This window comes from Balaenoptera musculus, chromosome 3 (genome assembly GCF_009873245.2).
Source record: "Balaenoptera musculus isolate JJ_BM4_2016_0621 chromosome 3, mBalMus1.pri.v3, whole genome shotgun sequence".
Lineage (NCBI taxonomy): Eukaryota > Metazoa > Chordata > Mammalia > Artiodactyla > Balaenopteridae > Balaenoptera > Balaenoptera musculus.
In genome coordinates, this window is record NC_045787.1 from 65,367,062 (window position 1) to 65,387,448 (window position 20,387).

Genomic DNA, 20,387 nt, shown 5'->3' on the forward strand with positions numbered 1-20,387 from the left:
ACTGAAAATTATATATCTGCTTCAATAGAAACTTGTTCCCACTTGCAATTCCAATAAGATTCTTGTAACGTGGGTAATAATCACTCAAGTATGGGTTTCCTCCAATGAGCTAACCCCCATATTTGAGGTACGAGAGTCACTATTTTGGAGATAGTCCCTCTTTGAATAATATATTCATCTTCTCCTAGACCATTCAGGTATTTTTAATTTAGAAGTTTGAGTTCTATTTGTATTAGCAGTGTTTGAGTTAAACCTCACAATCTCTTTGGATTTATATTTTTTGTACAATTTGCATTTCCAACCTAATGTAAAACTGTGCATGCATACATTCTCATCTTTTAATATGAAAGCATCTGAAAATTTCCAGATATGCTTTTGGTGGAAGAAATGATCTACTTTTATTTATAATATTCTGCCTAGATAATGTATGCATATAGTTATGATTTCATGGAATTCCAATTGTTCTATACCTTCCACACACATAATTCTACATTTATAGAGTAAATTTATTAGAATTATTACAGAGCTTTGAATGCAACCACAATCAATTCAGGAAACAGATTTATTTACTCATGTTCATGGGAGGAAAATCTACATAAAAACATTCATGAAAGCATACGAGCTATGTCATACTTGGATTATTATACTAAATCCCATTTATTAGAACTCACTGTGAAACAATGGGAAACCATGAAATGTAATTTGAATACAAATATGGTCCTGTGGGGTCTCAACAGTCATAAAAATATAGGAAAACCGAGCTTTGTTTAAGATTGGAGCTGCTAACAGGGAAAATTGTTTCCTGAAGCTGTTCTTACCCTTTCATTTAAAGCCCTGAAGATTTTAGTGTAAACTCTTTGATGACAGCTTCAGCATTTCATGTAAGGCCTAATGATGATCAGCAAGAAAGTGACATCACTGACCACATTTTCTATATGGAGAGAGGTTTAAAACTACTTTGTTGACTTTCTTCCCCCAAACACAGGCACCATTTGGACTTTCTAGTATACATACAAATAGGAATAATAAGAATTTTTAAAGTTGGGTTCTTATTTCTTGGTTAGACAAGTATAGTAATTCATTCCTTTTATGATTTTAAATTTTTGTCATGTCATGTAAAATAAAGAAATATTAAATATTTTAAAGTATTTTTATAGGACAATAACATTCATAGGCTAACATAAAATCAAGCTGCTAAATTTTACAATTTTTCTGTCCAGCATTTATCTATATAACTGCCCTGAGTAGATGCTAAATGCTGCTTAGCAAACGGCCCTTAGAATTTAAATATAACTCAGTAAAGCTACTCAAAAGATAAAACAATTCTTCTCAGCCTGTGTAGTTTTTAATTAGAAGAAGGTAGGAGTCTCATTGGTTAAATATTACCTGCTTATTTTAGTTTCATACTTCATATAAATGGGATTATTAAGGGGTTTTAACTGTGCTTGTTATTATACATTGGAGTCCATAAGAATTTTTTTTTTTTTTTGGTCAAAAAGGCAGGATTTTAAAGAGTAAAATAATTCTGTCTTTTGGAGCTTTGAAATATTTTAGAAAAGTGTAGATTGTTCCCTTGTGAAACTAAGTTTTGTGCAGCCTCTCAGAATCTCAGTTTATGTAAAGAAGCCTGTATTTCAAATCTGTTGCTCTAATCTGTTTATTGTAGTGCATTTCAAAATTGTACAAATGTGTAAAATTTGTGCTTGTGGCAGCTGCTACTCTGAGTAGCTTTACTTTCTTTAATTTAATCCTAGCAATCCTTACGCTATTGCATGCCCCGATCTTGAAAGGATACTTCGTTGGGATGGTGTAGCCTAAACGGTTTGGCTCTAAAGCCTCCTTATGTAGTGCTTCCCTTAAAATTATATTAATTTATAATATATATTGAATGATAACTTTACAAAAACAAATTAATGAATTGGTCTTTATGAAAATGACTTTACAGTAAGTAAAAAAGGGTTATCACAGTTTTGGTAATTTGCATGAGTTCATATTGAAAAAAAAAACCTTTCACATGTTCTTAATGACTTTAAAACTGACGTGCTCTAGGGGCACGCTCAGTTGTATGCTCTGAAGCAGTAGACACCATACAGCTTATGCTTTTTATCTGGGAAACCCATGAAGCGCACTGCAGCCTCAGTAGGACTGCAGCGCCTTCTTGGCCTAGAGATGGGGTAGCGGACACTGCCGTCCGCCAACCAGCCTGCATCGCAACGGTCATATCCCAGAAGTTTCCAGGCAGCGAATATCTGGCCCACTTTAGCAATCTGAGCACCATCATTGAGACAAGCCTGCACCGCTTCGTCGTAGGTCAGCTTGGTGGGGTGGATCAGGTAGTAGAATCGGCCTGCGGAGAAAAGGAGAGAGGGTCAGTGGGCCTGTCTGTGGCTCAGCCCCACAGAGGTGGAAGGAGCCCTAAATGGAAGTGTTTCTCAATGAAGGGGGATATAGAGCAGTGTCTGTAAAGGTTCTGAAACACAGGATTGTCAGTTAAATGTAGTGCCCCTAGGTTGCTCTCCATTAAATTAGTTTTTTCCTTGCCCCTTAATGTGTGTTCAGACATGGCCCTTTTAGAGCTGTAAAAAAGAAAAGGGAAATGACAGATAGGTCTCTTTTAGCTAATTAGTGGCAAAAAGGGCCCTTCTGTGGCACTAGAGAAGATAGAATTCCATGTTAAAAGCAAGAGCTATTTAAATTCTAGCTGTAGCAAGACTGAAGCCCAGCACAAGTTTCTAGAGAGGCAAAATTTGAATGTGAAAGGATCAAAAAACATTCCTGACAGAAAAGTCCATTTAAAAATAATCAAAAGCCCTCAAGTCCTTTTCATTACAGGTATCAATAAGACATTATTCTTATTCAAAGACTACAGTATGAAAATGCAAAACGTACAGGAAGTCACTTGCCATAAATAATATGGACTCAGAATGTGAACTCAGTCTGTTCACTCACTGGCAAAGAGGATGAAGTTAGTTATTTTTTTCAATTTCCCTCTGTGGGAGCTCTGACACCTAACCATTGCTTGATTTTACAAGAAAGAGCAAGTTAGTCTCAACCACTGATTCAATTGTGTTAATTACTGAGATTCCTTCAATTTGTATCAAATATGCATGAAATGTATAAAATATGACATCAGCTGACTAAAGTGATACCCATCAGTGCAAGATTTTCTCAGACTTTTAGTTTCAGGCAGAGTAGAATCAGACTGTCTAACCTGATTACACATTGTAATGTGATACCCTCCTGCCTCTCTTTAAATACAGATTATTGAAGTCTAAATTAATGCTTGCCAGTTCTTTCTAGACTAAGAGGATATGATTTGGAGAAAGGGCAGCCGTCACGGGAACATTAATAAGAGGGTTAGTTTTATCATCTGTAGCTGAGGCTGGCAAACTACAGCGCACGGGTCCAGTGAGGTTTTATTAGAACACAGCCACACCCATCTGTTTAATATTGTTCATGGCGGCTTTTGTGTTATAACATACAAAGCTACATGGAGTAGTTGCAACAGAGACCATATGGCCCACAAAGCCAAAAATATTTACTGTCGACCCTTACAGAAAGTTTGTTGATCCCTGATCCCTTGCTGTTTCGCCCAAAGCATGTCACCAGGCACCTGAAATATAAAATAATGGGGCCAGGGCCAGCCTCGTGGGTTTGCGACCTGTACAGTTACACTGGGCCGCACGCGTGATTTAATGCTTTACTGTGTCATCTTAAAATTCTTAATAATTGTTTAACAAGGAGCCCACATTTTGATTTTGCACTGGGCCCTACATGTTACGTCACTGGTTCTGGAAGGAGCAAGATAGGGTTGGGAGCTGTGTCGCATTCAATGAGTCAGTCATCAGCACTGATACAACCTGGATCTCTCACTTCTGCTTTCACCTCCAATGTTATTTCTACTTAATTTTCTTGCAAAGGTCTCTTTATCCTGAGCCCTCTCTTTATCAGAGAGATAATGCTGTCTCTTTATCCTAAGCTTTGCTGATCATCTATGAATAAATTGACATTGTAATTTAGAGAAGAAGACCATGACACAGACGCCATCCTTACTTCAGTGGAGAGGCCTCTGTCCCATGGAGGGCACCTGGTGGCAGCATCACCTTTGGCAGTGAGAAAAAGACTCCATACAACGTGACAGTTAAACTATTTCATAATAACAGTTGGATGCAATAAAACCAAAGAATCATGGAAATATGTACTTTTGCTTGATGTCTGTGGATTTTAAAAAATTATGACATTTCAGAATTTCTTATATCTGGAGCAACACTTCAAAGCTTTTTTTCTTTTTTTTTAAGTAGATAAGATTAAAAGTTTAATGTCACATCACAGTATGTATTGGTCTCTGGGATAGGAAACAAGGCAGTATGGTTAATATCTTACCATTGAAGTTGGATGTAAAACAGAAGACATCGTATCTGCTTTTATCTTTGTCCCAAAACCCGTAGTTCCTGACTCCGGGCACTGTGTTCTGGCCTCCGCAGGGTTCTCTGGGTTTTGTGATGGGATACTGTACAGACCCATCACTGAGCCAGCCAGCATTGCACCAGTCCAGCCCACCCCTCCAGGCATCGTACAGCTGGTCAAAGGAGGCGATCGCAGCATCCTGGTCCAGACAAGCCTGCTGTGCCTCGTGAAAGTTGAGATTGTAGCGCCCCAGTCGTGGAAAATAAGGAAATACCACACCTGTCCAAAGGAGGAGGCAAGGAATCGTTAGTGGCACAAATAGTAAGAACTATGAGCAAATCCCACTTGAGTGGGGAAAAACATAATAGAATCTCCATCAGATGAAGAAGCAGTTTTTGTTCAACTTGCAGTGTTTTCTCATGGTCCCATTTCCCTTCAAACAACCTCTCAGCTCTGAGCATCTCACAGTTAGCTCTTTGGTCCGGTAACTTCAGTGATTTACCTCTTTTGCTAAGAGTTCAGCTCAGTCCTCACAATTCTCCTTTCCGAAACGATTCGTCTGCAGATTATAGTTTCCAAATAGCGCTCCCTGAGAACTTACCTATTGCATATCTAACAACAACATAATTAAGTGGTCTTATTTCATATTAATAAGGTAACTTTTTACAGTGAGGCACTTCCGTAAAAAACATCGTGGCTCTCTTATCTGTTTCAACTTTCAGTGTAGTTCTTAATCTTATTTTATTCTGTCCTTGAACAATGCGACTAAAATTAGAGTAATGTTTCCATTACTATTTTTCAGTTTCCGTATTCATGTATTGCAAACTGAAACTAAGCTTTTAAAAACATTTTTATTGCAAATAGAAAAAAAAAAGCTTCCAGAAGCTTGTCCTACAAAATAGACATCTGTCAAAGTTATTGCCAAAGGATTAAATATTTTAGAGGACAAAAACCCTTAGTATATGTAAACACTGTGACTTGGCACTTGACTTTGGGAAGATGCAACAGCTTTCCAAAAGCATTTCAGATAATCATGGGAGGTGACTGAGCTGTTTCACAACTTTCTGCACAGTTTCTTTAAAGGATAAGGATTGCATCATAAGAAAGCAAAGTTGCATCATTTGTTGGACTTTATGAAGGACCACTGTATCAAAATGTCTCCCCCATGGTTGCTAAAAGACAATTAATTTCGAGTGATTATTCAAGGCTTTGCCTTGAATTTTTAAATATAATTAAAAATAATTCATATTTTAGTGTGTGGAATGTAAAAAACTGTCTGCTGACGCAGTAATTTGGTGGATCATACCAAATGTGCTATTTTATGAGACTGCAGGCCCCATACAAGATGGATGCACAACCCACTAATGCTGTAACCAGTACACAGGAAATGTATTCTTTTAGAAATTGTCCTGGAAGACTCTACGAGAAGAAATTTCAGTAGCCTAAATCAAGTCACATCCACTGAAGGTCTCTCTGCTGGACACGTTTGTCCCTGTAGGGCAGTCCAGCTGGCACCATCCACTAGAGGCAGAGATCCAGGAAGGCTTCCTGATCTCATCCTGCCTTCTCAGGTTCTTGGCTGAAGGATCTGTAAGCTGAATCGGAGCCAAAAGTAAGGAGGAAAAGACTCCCTTCATTGCCTTTGCCCCCTGCAGCAGTGGGCGGAATGGAGGTGGGGAAGGCCTGAAGATGACTCCTTCTAAGAAGGGCTGTGCCCAGCATCCAGCTAAGACTCAGTCAGCACTGGGAAGGAGCTGCTGTAGTGCTCCCTGCCCCCTCGTGCCTTCCATCCTCTTTCTCAGCAACCCCAGGAATGCCAATGAAAAGGAAAATATTTAATTTATCCAGTAGAGGTTTCCTTGGCAGCTAGACCTTAAGTGAGAGAAAATCTCAAAGTATCTAAACCTAAATTCAACCGTTTAGGTTGAATTCCATTTCTCAAATAGCTCAAGATGGTAACAGTGGATTATGCAGACTATTTTAATTTATAATAATTTTAAAGACCTAGACAGCCTCTCAGTTTAAATTCACCAGACTGTGTTTGGTGGACTCCCATAGGCATTGTGAAAATTTTTTCTATAGTAATTTGTCCTTGATTAACCACTGAGTTATGTTTGATTCAGTTCCAAATCCATTGTAATGTATTTCTGAGTTCCTTGCAAATTTAACATAATTTCATGCAATCATTACTCAAAGTCAAAGTGAAACCCTATATTGAAATTTTACTATTTTTCAATTGTAAGAATAAACGATCAACTTATAGTAACTCAAAAGATTTACTTAGCAGATTTTAATTAATGGTTGGTGATGCTGGAAAGAACACATTCCAAGTAAATCAAGGTCAATTTCTGTGTCCCCGCCAACGTTTTAAAAGTTTCACTGTATTGTACACATTTGGTGCATACATTTCAACAATCAAGTGTTTCGTGCAAGTGTGGGCATTTCTGGAACTGCATGTTTGTTAGTATTTTATTTATTTGCTCATTTTACTTTCAGCTAGTTAAGATGTCAACATCTAAGACTATAATTACAGAAACCTTCTTGGCTCTGTGGAAAAAAGTGCAATTCCTACAGCTGAATTATGGAGCAAATGGTGATTGCTTTCATCCGGCATTACAAAAATAAGAAAGTTAACTTTCATGGGTGAGAAAGAAAGGTATATGATTATTTTCCAAGTATGATTATTTTATACTTATATGTCAAAATATAAGCAAAAGCTCTTTTCCATGAAGGGCTGGTATGCATCACTAAAAAGGGGATTAATAAGGAAGATACCTCACATGGAAAAGAATAATATCAAATGATGTGGGTAGTTTAGTCAACTGAAATGTTTTAAAAACACGTTCTTTAAGACTTATAATTGCACAGACCAGTTCATCCTAGTGGTTGGCAAATATCAATTTGTTGGATATATGAAAGGTTTTCATGCCATGGTACATATAAAAGCTTAAGGAAATTTCAGTAACTCCACAAAGTAAATATTTTTAGTAATAAAAAGGTAGAGACCATGCAGAACAATTTTACCTTCTTCAGTGCCTCTCAGAGTACCTTTCAGTGCTATGTACATATCTGAAATTAGCTTTCTATTTCTAAAAGTTCTCAGACTATATTTTTGTGTATTTGGCCCCATTTTCATCAATGGAAGACCAATACAGTGGAAGATTGGAAGCACAAATATGTTTTTCATATCATATCTATATGTTTATTGATTGCGCAAGTGAATTCTGTATTGGGCTACTCATGAATGTCTAGTGACACTCTCCTTGTTATATTCATATAAGGCTTGTCTCTTGCTGGGTGTTGTTTCTAGCAGTGTGGGTAATTTGGTAGTAATCAGAGGGCTTTACCCTATCCAAGATTCTATATGAAAAAAAATTGTGTTTCCACAGCTAATTCCAACTCATATGTAGGTCAGTTTTTCAAAAGGGTTTACTTTTTTTTTTAATCAGTATGATTTGAAAAACAGATCTTAAAACACAACTAAGAGCAAGGCATTGCACTCAGTACTCCAGGGTACCTTGAGTTTGGAGTGTGACCTCTTTCTGCAAAGAGTCCATGATTTGATATATATACTATGGATATATAAATTTGAATCCAAGACAGAATAAAATCTTATAAATACAAACCATACAATTTGGGCATCTTGAAGAAGAACGATATTTTTCTAATTGGGAAAATTCTTTGAAGCACATAGCATTTAATCTGGTATTAAAGGGCCAATATGATTAAAGGCATTGTACAATTACAGTTGGAAAGGCAGCTTAATTATGATATTCAAAATGATACGCTTCCCTGGTCTTATTTATGCATATTAGAAGATTGACAAGGCGCTTGAGTGAAACTTGCTGATTGGTAGATGGTCCTCTATAAGGATGTAATTGGTAATGGAAAAAGGTCAGGACCTGGAATAAGAGCTAGTAAATGATAACCACAAGGTATCTCTTGTGCTACATGTGGTTTATCATAGCCTTCAAACTCTTACGTATATAATTGCTGCACCTTGAGCATCTACCCCAGACTAGGTGGAAATTGTCAAGTCCCTCCCAGTGTCTATCCTCAGGTAGCAATCAAGGTTCCTCAGATCTTATTCTATAATTAAAATGTTGTAATTTTATTTTAAAATGAGTTCTTATTGCATGTTGAAGTATATATAGATAAAATAATGTCTTGAGATTTTCTTGAAAGTTATTCATTGGGGGTGGGAGTAAATAAAGCAAGATAAAATAAGATTGGCTATACCATGACATTTTTTGAAGCTGGTGATATATAGAGATTCATTATACTAGTCTTTCTACTTTTCCAAATGTTTGAAATTGGCTATAATAAAAAGTTAAAAATGTTTATCCCACCCTGTTGCCATGGCGAGCCTTAAACCAGTCAAGGTGGTTGCTGACTGTCTGTGGCATCTGTTAGTCACATGTTGGCCTTTGAAGAGTTTCTCCCTCACACCTGTGATGCCCTCTTTCCCGCTTTGTCATGCTCTCTACCCCTTGAAAGAACCAGGTTCACCTTTCATGGTCCCAATCAAATGTCTCTTCCTTTCCACCGCCTTCCCTTGCATGCAGGCTTTTTTGTATTTGAAAGTATAAACCCACTGTATCAAACATTCACTCACCTATAAACTATTTACTGAGCACTGACTTTGTTTTGGCACTTGACTGCCTCCAGTAGATCCTATTTAGCAGGTGAAGACAGACAATTTGCAAATATTTACAAAACAAAATGTGATTAGAATTACAATGGAAATCTGTATACAGTGCTCTGAGAACATCATAGCTGGGGGTGGAAGGGGAGGGCTCAGGGGGTAGAGTTGATCTTTGATCTTTTTTTAAAAAATAAATTTATTTATTTATTTATTTTCGGCTGAGTTGGGTCTTTGTTGTTGCCTGCGGGCTTTCTCTAGTTGTGGCGAGCCAGGGCTACTCTTCGTTGCGGTGCAAGGGCTTCTCATTGCGGTGACTTCTCTTTTTGTGGAGTACAGGCTCTGAGCGCACAGGCTTCAGTAGTTGCAGTGTATGGGCTCAGTAGTTGTGGCTTGTGGGCTCTAGAGCACAGGCTCAGTAGTTGTGGCGCACGGGCTTAGTTGCTCCGCGGCATGTGGGATCTTCCCGGACCAGGGCTCGAACCAGTGTCCCCTGCATTGGCAGGCGGATTCTTAACCACTGCGCCACCAGGGAAGTCCCTTTGATCTTATTCTCGAAGGATTATATTTTCTCCAGTTCAGAAATGTATTCATGTATATAATGTTAAATATGGAAATGTCAGTTATTTCAAGGCAGAGCCTCTGGGTAATGACTGCTTCTGCCCTTGTTATAGTACACAAGAAGGATGGAAAAACATTCTCTGCAGTGAGAACGGGCACACCAAGAAATGAAGTATGACCAAGGACAGTCCCTAGGTCATCTCCCAAATAACTTTGGGGCCTTTGAGAATCTTGAGAAAACTTCAGAAGAACTGAGGCTGTCAAACACCACTGCCTCTCTGAAACCTCCATTTTCCCCCCCCACAACAGAAACTTTCTTCTTCCTGCAAACTCCCAGATCATAGTAGATAAAAGCATAGACTTCATTCAGTGCCCTTGGTGTCAAATTCTAGCCCTAGCTCTTACTCCTAGCCATGTTACCTTAGAAAAGGAGCTTTCCCTAAGTTTCAGCTGTCAAGGGACATTACTGAAAGTGAGCAAAATAAATATGCATATGATTAGAGCAATTTGTTTTACCTACTTAGTTTACCAAATTCTACCTTATTTTAAAGTACTTACTTTTGAAAGTATCTTAGAATCTTTAATGGACTGTAAGATTGTTGAATGAAAGGAGCCATGATTTGGAATTTTTTTGTTTCTCATGGTACCAAAACAGCACTTGTAAAAGTATTTATCAATTAAATTGGTTTCTTGGATACATTTACTTAGCTCATATACGTATGTGCTATATGGTAGAGAAGTGTTATGAAAGCATGGAAAACATGGAGATTTGGGAGAGTGCAGGGCCTATACAGGAAAAATTACTCTTCTTACAATTCCCCTTCAACACCTCTAATTGTGTCTTAAAGGAAGTCTCAGTTTGACCATAGATTGTATTATCTTCTAACACATGTTAAATCTGCTTTTCAAGAAAAGGGAGAGCTGGCTTCATGCTCAAAGCCATCAGCAAGCATGTATCCATTTATAATTAGAAATATCTTATGTTCACTGTACTTATTTTTATGGTTTCCTTCGATTTCTGGCAAGTTATACTGGTTTCTATTTATTTTAAAGGTATTTTTAAGTAAGTGTAGGGAGATAATAAATATGGCATGTGAATTACTTAAGTTTAAGAAAAAGTAACTTAACAGATAATACAGGTCAACCTATTATTCATAGATTGGAAGCCAAGGTACAATAAGGATAAGTAACTTGCTCTGGTTACAAAACATACACTGACAAAGCTGGGACTAACATAAGCATCTTGATACTACTAGCATCCAGCGCCTGATGCCTCTTTGATAAAAGAAAGTGACCCTCAATTAATATTTGATGATTGACTGTCTTCTCTAAGCCAATTACTTCTTTCATCCTGAATAATGCCAATGTTCATAGATATGAAAGTGAATCAATAAAAACTCAATGTATAAGGTGGCATGCAATCAGGAGCCAAGAATTACAACTAAGAGAGACAAGAGAAGGTCACAAAAATGAACTTTACAACATCAAGCAATGTATCAGATACATAAAGCTAATAAATCTGCATGCATGTGAGGCACTCTGTGGGATTCAGAAGGTCACATCTTCAATGAAGTGCTAGTGCGCCAAACATATTTTTCCAAAAGCCACAAATCTGGCCTAGAATGTGAAAGGAGCTTCTAGCAAACACACACCTATAGTTTATATAAGGAAGGAAAGTCTTCTATTAATGCAGCCAGAGTTCATCCTTCCTTGTAAAGAAACACTGAAATTCATGAATAAAGGGTGTCTTGAGATACATGAGAAACTAAGGAGAGGCCTAAAGGGCTTTGGGCAGAGGGGAGACAGGATGGCATGGATACATTTTATTGTTTAGCTTTGTATACATTTTGATCTTTGAACCTACTGAATGTATTACATATTTAAGAAGTAAAACTCCCCCCACAAAATGCCTTGACCATTTGGTATTCAGTGTCTAAGAGACTCTGGACCATTAAAACAAATTACTTCTTTACAAGAATATTTGAATAAATCCAGAGTTTACTTTTTTGTTAAATTAAGTTTTCACCGTTATTTTACAGAATACAATTAAATGTATTTTAGTTAGCAGATGTCCTTCACAAAACTTGCCATTATTTTGAAACTGAGTTAATTTTATTTATTTATTTATTTTTTTAAACATCTTTATTGAAGTATAATTGCCTTACAATAGTGTGTTAGCTTCTGCTTTATAACAAAGTGAATCAGTTATACATATACAATATGTTCCCATTTCTCTTCCCTCTTGCATCTCCCTCCCTCCCACCCTCCCCATCCCACCCCTCTAGGTGGTCACAAAGCACCGAGCTGATCTCCCTGTGCTATGCGGCTGCTTCCCACTAGCTATCTATTTTACATTTGGTAGTGTATATATGTCCATGACACTCTCTTACCCTGTCACATCTCACCCCACCCCCTCCCCATATCCTCAAGTCCATTCTCTAGTAGGTCTGTGTCTTTATTCCCGTCTTGCCACTAGGTTCTTCATGGCCTTTTTTTTTTTTTTCCTTAGATTCCGTATATATGTGTTAGCATACTGTATTTGTTTTTCTCTTTCTGACTTACTTCACTCTGTATGACAGACTCTAACTCCATCCACCTCATTACAAATACCTCCATTTCATTTCTTTTTATGGCTGAGTAATATTCCATTGTATATATGTGCCACATCTTCTTTATCCATTCATCTGTCGATGGACATTTAGGTTGCTTCCAGGTCCTGGCTATTGTAAATAGAGCTGCAATGAACATTGTGGTACATGACACTTTTTGACCTATGGTTTTCTCAGGGTATATGCCCAGTAGTGGGATTGCTGGGTCGTATGGTAGTTCTATTTGTAGTTTTTTAAGGAACCTCCATACTGTTCTCCATAGTGGCTGTATCAATTTACATTCCCACCAACAGTGCAAGAGTGTTCCCTTTCCTCCACACCCTCTCCAGCATTTATTGTTTCTAGATTTTTTGATGATGGCCATTCTGACCAGTGTGAGATGATATCTCATTGTACTTTTGATTTGCATTTCTCTAATGATTAATGATGTTGAGCATTCTTTCATGTGTCTGTAGGCCATCTGTATATCTTCTTTGGAGAAATGTCTATTTAGGTCTTCTGCCCATTTTTGGATTGGGTTGTTCGTTTTTTTGTTATTGAGCTGCATGAGCTGCTTGTAAATCTTGGAGATTAATCCTTTGTCAGTTGCTTCATTTGCAAATATTTTCTCCCATTCTGATGGCTGTCTTTTGGTCTTGTTTATGGTTTCCTTTGCTGTGCAAAAGCTTTTAAGTTTCATTAGGTCCCATTTGTTTATTTGTGTTCTTATTTCCATTTCTCTGGGAGCTGGGTCAAAAAGAATCTTGCTGTGATGTATGTCATAGAGTGTTCTGCCTATGTTTTCCTCTAAGAGTTTGATAGTGTCTGGCCTTACACTTAGGTCTTTAATCCATTTGGAGTTTATTTTTGTGCATGGTGTCAGGGAGTGTTCTAATTTCATACTTTTACATGTACCTGTCCAATTTTCCCAGCACCACTTATTGAAGAGGCTGTCTTTTCTCCACTGTATATGCTTGCCTCCTTTATCAAAGATAAGGTGACCATATGTGTGTGGGTTTATCTCTGGGCTTTCTATCCTGTTCCATTGATCTATATTTCTGTTTTTGTGCCAGTACCAAACTGTCTTGATTACTGAAGCTTTATAGTATAGTCTGAAGTCAGGGAGCCTGATTCCCCCAGCTCCATTTTTCGTTCTCAAGATTGCTTTGGCTATTCGGGGTCTTTTGTGTTTCCATACAAATTGTGAAATTTTTTGTTCTAGTTCTGTGAAAAATGCCAGTGGTAGTTTGATAGGGATTGCATTGAACTTGTAGATTGCTTTGGGTAGTAGAGTCATTTTCACAATGTTGATTCTTCCAATCCAGGAACATGGTATATCTCTCCATCTATTTGTATCATCTTTAATTTCTTTCATCAGTGTCTTATAATTTTCTGCATACAGGTCTTTTGTCTCCTTAGGTAGGTTTATTCCTAGATATCTTATTCTTTTTGTTGCAATGGTAAACGGGAGTGTTTTCTTAATTTCACTTTCAGATTTTTCGTCATTAGTGTATAGAAATGCAAGCGATTTCTGTGCATTAATTTTGTATCCTGCTACTTTACCAAATTCATTGATTAGCTCTAGGAGTTTTCTGGTAGCATCTTTAGGATTCTCTATGTATAGTATCATGTCATCTGCAAATAGTGACCTGAGTTAATTTTAGAAGCATAATAAAAAAGCCTCCACTCTGAATTTCTTAATAACTATGTAATGAGATTTAAATTTTGAATGGCATAAGGCAGTTTCTGAATGTTGTTAATTCAGTTCCACTGCATGTTTCTCCTACTTGCAAATAGCTTCAAATTTGCATATAACCATTGTGTGTACATTTCAAATATGAAAGCTGGAATCATAGATTGTAGATTACAAAAGAACAGAAAAACATTCTTTACATGGACTTTTGATTTCTCACATCAGCACTGTGGTAACCATTAGACGTTACTTGTCATAAAAAAAAAAGCAATGATTAATTATCATTCCTAAGTTTAACATGATTTATAGATACTTACCTTGTAAATCTAATGCTACCACAGCGGTATCATCTTCTAATCCTTCAATCACCTCGCACTTATATCTCCCATAATCCTCCAGGGTAAGGTCTGTGATCACCAGAGAAGCATCATTATCACTGCCTCCTTTCAGAAACACTCTACCCTGGTAGCCTCCATAGGTTTTCTTGTGGTATCCCATGGAAACAAAAACATCCACTTCCTTGAGGTAATCTGAAGTTAGCTTGGTCCACTTAATTCGGATTTTGTGGGTTCCTGAGCCAAGTGCTGTAGGGTCTCGGTAAAATTTACATGGCAGTGTAACATTGCCACCTCTGTGTGAGAACACCTTGGCTTGTTCTGCTTCCACGAGTAGACGGGGGCCATTTTCTGCTATAATTGAAAAGAGAGAAAAAAAGGAAAGAACCATTAATATGCTTTTAGACTTTTTTATAATATGAAATATACTACCTACACGGGGTATCTGACAAAGAGTAGCATTGGCGATAAGCTTCTCTGCATTGTTGAGCAGAGATCTCCTTTGAACCATGTAGAACGGTACCTTTAGTAACTAGAGGGCATCTGCAAGGTAGTCATGTCTTTTAAGCCACTGAAAAAAGGAAGGATGTGCATTATAATCAATGAGAAATATTGGCTATAATACTCTATAGTCATCTGAAGTTTGAAGATGTCATCGTAAATTCTATTTATTTTTCTTCTACAGTTAAATATCAAAAATGTAGAAACAAGACCAAGAGAAGTGACAGGGAACCATAACTATTTCATCAATATAAACCCAAAACGTTCAAGCTAGGTAAATTGATCTCTCCCCAGCTGAGCTTTCTAATACGATAAGTCTGTATTATATTTCTAGGAAAAGTATACGGCAACATGATTAACTTTCATTGTACTGTTCTGGCCAAAGAATTAGATTGTCCTTCCATCTCTGGCTTCAATTCAAATATACACCTGCGATATGCCGTTCTGGAGCATTTCAAGCAACATGTATGTATTATTTTCACACAAAGGCCAGACATCAGAAAGGCATTTTTAATGAGTGCTTTTTAAAAAACTCCAGATTTTGAAATATATTCCTCAAACCTTGGATGTTAAAAATGTATCCAAAGTTGTATTTATTTTCTAATTAACCAGATAATTATGTTTCTTTATTCCCTTAAATCTCCTTCTACACCCCCCAACCCCCCGCTGCCCCTGCTTTCTGCTGTATCTTGGTTAACAGAATCCTCTTGCTTTGCTTCTGCCTTGCCATGCCTTGCCCTTTCGCTTCCCTCCTCCCTCCTCCAAGGACTTTATTGCCTTCCTGGGAGCCCCATGATATTCCTAGCCTGCCAAGTTAGCACGGCCGCCGGCCTCTGGAGAGCCCGCTGTTATTTTCAGATCTTGGCTTTCTCTGGGGTTTCCCCTGGTTCGCTCATTGCGCTTTTGACCTTGACAAGGTCTCTTGAGGATGTGCAAGCTTTGAAAATGAGAAAGCGATATAAGAATTCCTGGACACGCATACCTCATCCACACACAGCTTTCAAAGGCTGCCAAAGCTGTCTTTCAAGCAGCCCTTCCTGCTTTAGGCTGGAGGTTCTGAATAAACTTTGGTCACGAATCATTAGCGATAGTACACAGGTCATCAGGGGAGTAGCCAGTCATCTCCAGACAAACCTCAAAACTTAGTTATTTAATGGCATACGTAGGATTCAGATTTTAAAATAAAGCAACCAAGAATAGACAGTGGTTATATTTTTATCATAGAGCAATCAAAATTCATATTAAAAAATGAACATATTTATGTCAGCCCCAGTCCTCAGAAACTGAACAGCTTAACCACTTTTAAAGCCATCAGTGCCCCTACTTTGAATAGATCATAAAATGAGAGGATAATGGCTTAATTAAAATGAATCACAAATCCAGCTCATTAAGCATTTCCTTTAGATTCTCTTCTTTATCTTCTTATTTAGGCCCATAGAATCATAATACATAAAAGGTAAATGTATCCAACTCTACCCTATGTATAATAGTCCCCCTGCAATATCCCCAGGGACTGCATCCATGTTCTTCCTAAATATTTCTAGTATCTTCTTTCTGGGAGGAGGAAAAGGTGCTGTTTAATAAGTCTGCTCAGCAATGCCTGAGGCCCTAGGGAACATGGATCTACCCACTACCTTGGGAGGACGCCTGAAGCTGGGCCTTCCCATGCTGGGACTTGAGCTTAGACAAGACATGAGGCCTTCAAAAAGTTGCAGTTTCATGATTCTCTCAAGCTTTTTACTTTAAAGTCAAAACTAATGCCCAAATGCAGTGGGCTAAAGGGTCGTTACGGTAGTTAGGAACATGGGCTTTGATGTGTTAGAGACCTTGTTCTAACCTCACCTCTTCAATTTGCTAGCTCTGAATCCTTGAGCAAGGTGTGCAAGCCCTAAGCCCCAATTTCCTTACGTGTGAATTAGGGAGAGTAATATCTACTATGTATAGTTGACCTGATAGGCACATAAAGCACTTAAAATAATGGCTGGCCCAAACTGTTCCTACTGCATAGTTTTTCCCCTGTATTTCTCCTATATGATACTGCCTAATATTGAGCATAATTTTGACATATATTAACCTTCCATGGTTCCACTTACTTATAAAGTTTTTAACCATGTGGAGTAAAATAATACATACAATGCCACCTGTGTTATATAGGAAACTTGGACATTATTGTGTGGTTTAGCATAATCATAAGGTATTCCAGAATGAATACAAGGCCTGAGTGTTTTATAAATTAAAGAGTTAAAGCACAGATCAAAAGTCTTGTACAAGAGACTGAAACTTCTAATTTTTTTCTGAGGTTAACTGTAAATCATCTTGTAGTATTTTAGAAGTATAAGCTTCTGATTTTTTTTTTAGGTACTATTTACTTATACTCTAGCAGTCTGCGTAGATGGTGACTTATGTGGTATAATGTTGAGAACTAAGCAGACACCAAAAATCCATTGGCTTCCCACAAAATAATTTTTCTAACAAGCCTGCTAGAATGTATAAATTTCCACCATTCTTATTTTTGGGGCAACTGGGGTGTTGAGGTAGTAGATGCCACGAGGCCCTGGCTGAAATTCAAAGAACCCTGAGAAAGTTGTGTAATGTGTAACACTTTGAGTGACTGAGGGCCATTAACGTTCATTAACCTAAATCCCCAACATGGCCTTTAGAACAATGTGTTTTATTAGTTTGCTTGCTTTTAGAAGCTCAACACTGCAGATTATACAGCACTGAGCGTTGCTGGCGGGCGTGGCCTGTTGCAGAGCAGGTAAGATGTAGGAAAGACCACTGGCCAGTGAGTAAGGAGCCCTGGGCTCTGTTGCAGGCTCTAGCAGGGCTTAGCTGTTTGAGTGACAGGTCTACATCATGAGAACATTGAGCTTAAGATTCGTATCTGGCTCCCTATGGCAGGTTGTCATGATAGGGATCAGCCAGGAAACACACTAAGAGGGAGAGGGTAGAGGGCAGGAACAAAGGGAGCCTATAATGCTGATGGCAAACTTTGCACAGTCTTGTCTAGAGTAATCTGATCATTGGGTTAAAAATGTGGATTGGTTTGAAATTAATGTTTAAGTCAAAACTGTTCAATCAATAGGGCAGTTGTAAAGCAAATCAAATGCAAAAGATAAAAATAAACCTTGATCATCAGAATGAGTATTGCTTATCCTTTTTTTTTTTTTTTTTTTAAATATTAACTAGAGAAAACCAAGCAGCACACATGTGCTCATTTTAGGGGGACTGAATTTTTTAAAAGTTCAATCTGTAAGTTACAGGAATTTCATATTTTTATTAGTGAGTGTCAGTGACAGTGACGAAGGATTTGATGCACTTCAAAGACCACAGTTGTCTCCAGGGGAAACAGCAGGGCTTCATTATTACAGTCTGCTGTGAAATCCAGAGGACATCATTCAGTTTCACCAAATTATGAAAGCAATGGCATGACCGAAAAACTGATCTTTGTATCACTCTGTAATTTAGATGAAATCTTTTAAACAATAGGACAAAAACAATTAGTTGCAGAAAAACAATTTAGAAATATGGTATTGGACTATTACCTATTGTTCTTAGTTCTATTAAAAGTTTAAACATTTGAGGGGGACAGTTCATTGCCAAATAAATAGAGGTAACAGAAAGAAAAAAAAAAGGTGTTATGGGTCAAAGTTTGTCTTTTAAAAATAAATAACTTTTTGGATTGTACAAAATAACCAGTCTTGGTGTTGGTTACTTTCTCACTGGTGTATAATGAAGGAGCCTCCAGACTTTTGGATTTCCTAGACCAATAAAATGTAAAAAGAACCCAAACAAAGAAAACTGAGGAATATATTTAAGATGGCTAAACAAAGACAAAAAAATACTCCCCTCCCAAGAAAAAATTCTACCAACATCATCTGATGGTTCCTTATTTTTGCGGCATTTGTTATCACTTTGGTGGGTTGAGATGTGTAAGACTAGCACTTTGGAAGCTGTTACTTCCTTTAGGGTAGCCAACCTGCCCGATGATGAGCAACCAGGATGGTTTTGTATCCTTATTGTTGTGCTTACCACAGTCTACTGAAAACAGTCACTCCGCCTCCCTAGTCCACGTCTTGTTATATTGTTCCTCCAGCATCAAAATAGTGCCTGGCCTGTGATAAGTGTCTGTGACTGAAATAGACTAATGCCTTCCGGAGGCTGTGCTCAGCTATGGCAGTAGACATAGACCCCTGCCCTTGCTTTATACCATATTGCTCTAAAATGCAAATACTTTATAAAAACAGATAAAGATACATATTAAAGACACAATATTTAAAAAGAATACATAATTTAGACATTTGTCTCTCATCTTACACATGACATTTGAGTAGGATACATAATTTAGGAAAAAATTATCTTACTCATTAATCTTTAACTGTTTATAATTACAGTCAGCCCTCCATATCTGTGTGTGCCTCATTTGGGATTCAACCAATCAGAGATGGAAAATATTTGAAAACGAAATTCCAGACAGCTCTGAAAAGCAAAACTTCAATTTGCTGCTTGCCTAAGTATTTACACTTAGCATTTACATTGTATTTACAGCTATTTACATAGCAACATTTACATTGTTTTAGGTATTATAAGGGATGATCCTGTAGGCTAGGTGCAAATACTGCAACATTTTATACAGGGGACTTGAGCATCTGAGGATTCTGGTATTGGAGTTGGGTCTTGGAACGAACCCCCAGTGGACATTGAGGGACGACTGTATTTTGTTTCCTTCCGACTGGAGTGAATCCCATTGTTCCCTATGTTGCTCACTGGGAGCCAGAAGCTCCCATCAGTGAGTGGTCTTGATTCTGCTGTGTCTTGTCAGCTTTGCATCAGAGACGTTTACAAGGGCCCTCCCCACTGCCCCTCCCTCTCTGCATCTAGTCTTTACTGTTCTTTCGGAGGGCTTTTCGTTTATCAGAGACAGAGCTTTAGTTTCTTGCCCAGCTGTTCCTCAATGTAAGGACTCTGAGTCTCTCCTCTATGACTCAGCACTTCAGGAAGGGTGACCTGAAGAGGGCAGGAAAGAAGCTTTAAGGAGGATCTATGTCCGCCCTCTGCCCTCTACTACTTGACTTGAGTTTGAAATCCTGCTGTATTTATCCCTGGCCCATCTTTGCTTTCACCTGGAGTTCAAACGCTGACCTGAAGACATATAAGAATATGTGTGCTCCTTACCATTTGTGTAACTTGGAAAGAAATATGTATACTTACATAAACTATATCTGAAGGAATCCCTAGAAACCCATGAAACTAATAACCATGGTAGCCTGTGGAAAGAAAAGGTAGATGTCTGGGTCGAGAGCTCCTGGGATATTTTCACTGTGTACACTCCCATATTTAAAAATTTTTGAACCGTGTGCATGTATCACCTGTGCACGCACTAAGCAGAAATGGAATAAAAATATAAAAAATGGTTGACAAAAATTAACAAAAAACTTAATTGACAAAGATAAACAAACTTTCCCTAAAGTGTCTCTAGAAATACACACAAGAAGCTGGTAGCCAGAATTGCAGTATATTGTTATAATTGTAAGATTATGTTTTTGTAGAAGACCTATGGCTCTGTTAATAATAATGTTATATTTAAACAGGTCTTCAAAACATGGAAATTTTACCTCGTTTTTTCAATTCCTTTAAGACACCACTGACAAAGGTACTGA

General features: G+C 37.8%; 1 protein-coding gene across 1 annotated transcript in view; it reads right to left on the bottom strand.

Moving 5' to 3' along the window:
• Positions 1–1,458: 1,458 nt before the first annotated feature.
• HAPLN1 (hyaluronan and proteoglycan link protein 1) overlaps positions 1,459–20,387 on the bottom strand; it is a 71,810-nt gene continuing 52,881 nt past the window's right edge. Inside the window, exons 3-5 of the mRNA XM_036849347.1 lie at positions 14,209–14,580; positions 4,384–4,686; positions 1,459–2,347 (exon numbers count right to left, since the gene is read on the bottom strand). Of these exons, the coding sequence (XP_036705242.1) occupies positions 2,058–2,347; positions 4,384–4,686; positions 14,209–14,580 (965 nt within the window). The 3' untranslated portion in view covers positions 1,459–2,057. The remainder of the gene's footprint in view (positions 2,348–4,383; positions 4,687–14,208; positions 14,581–20,387) is intronic.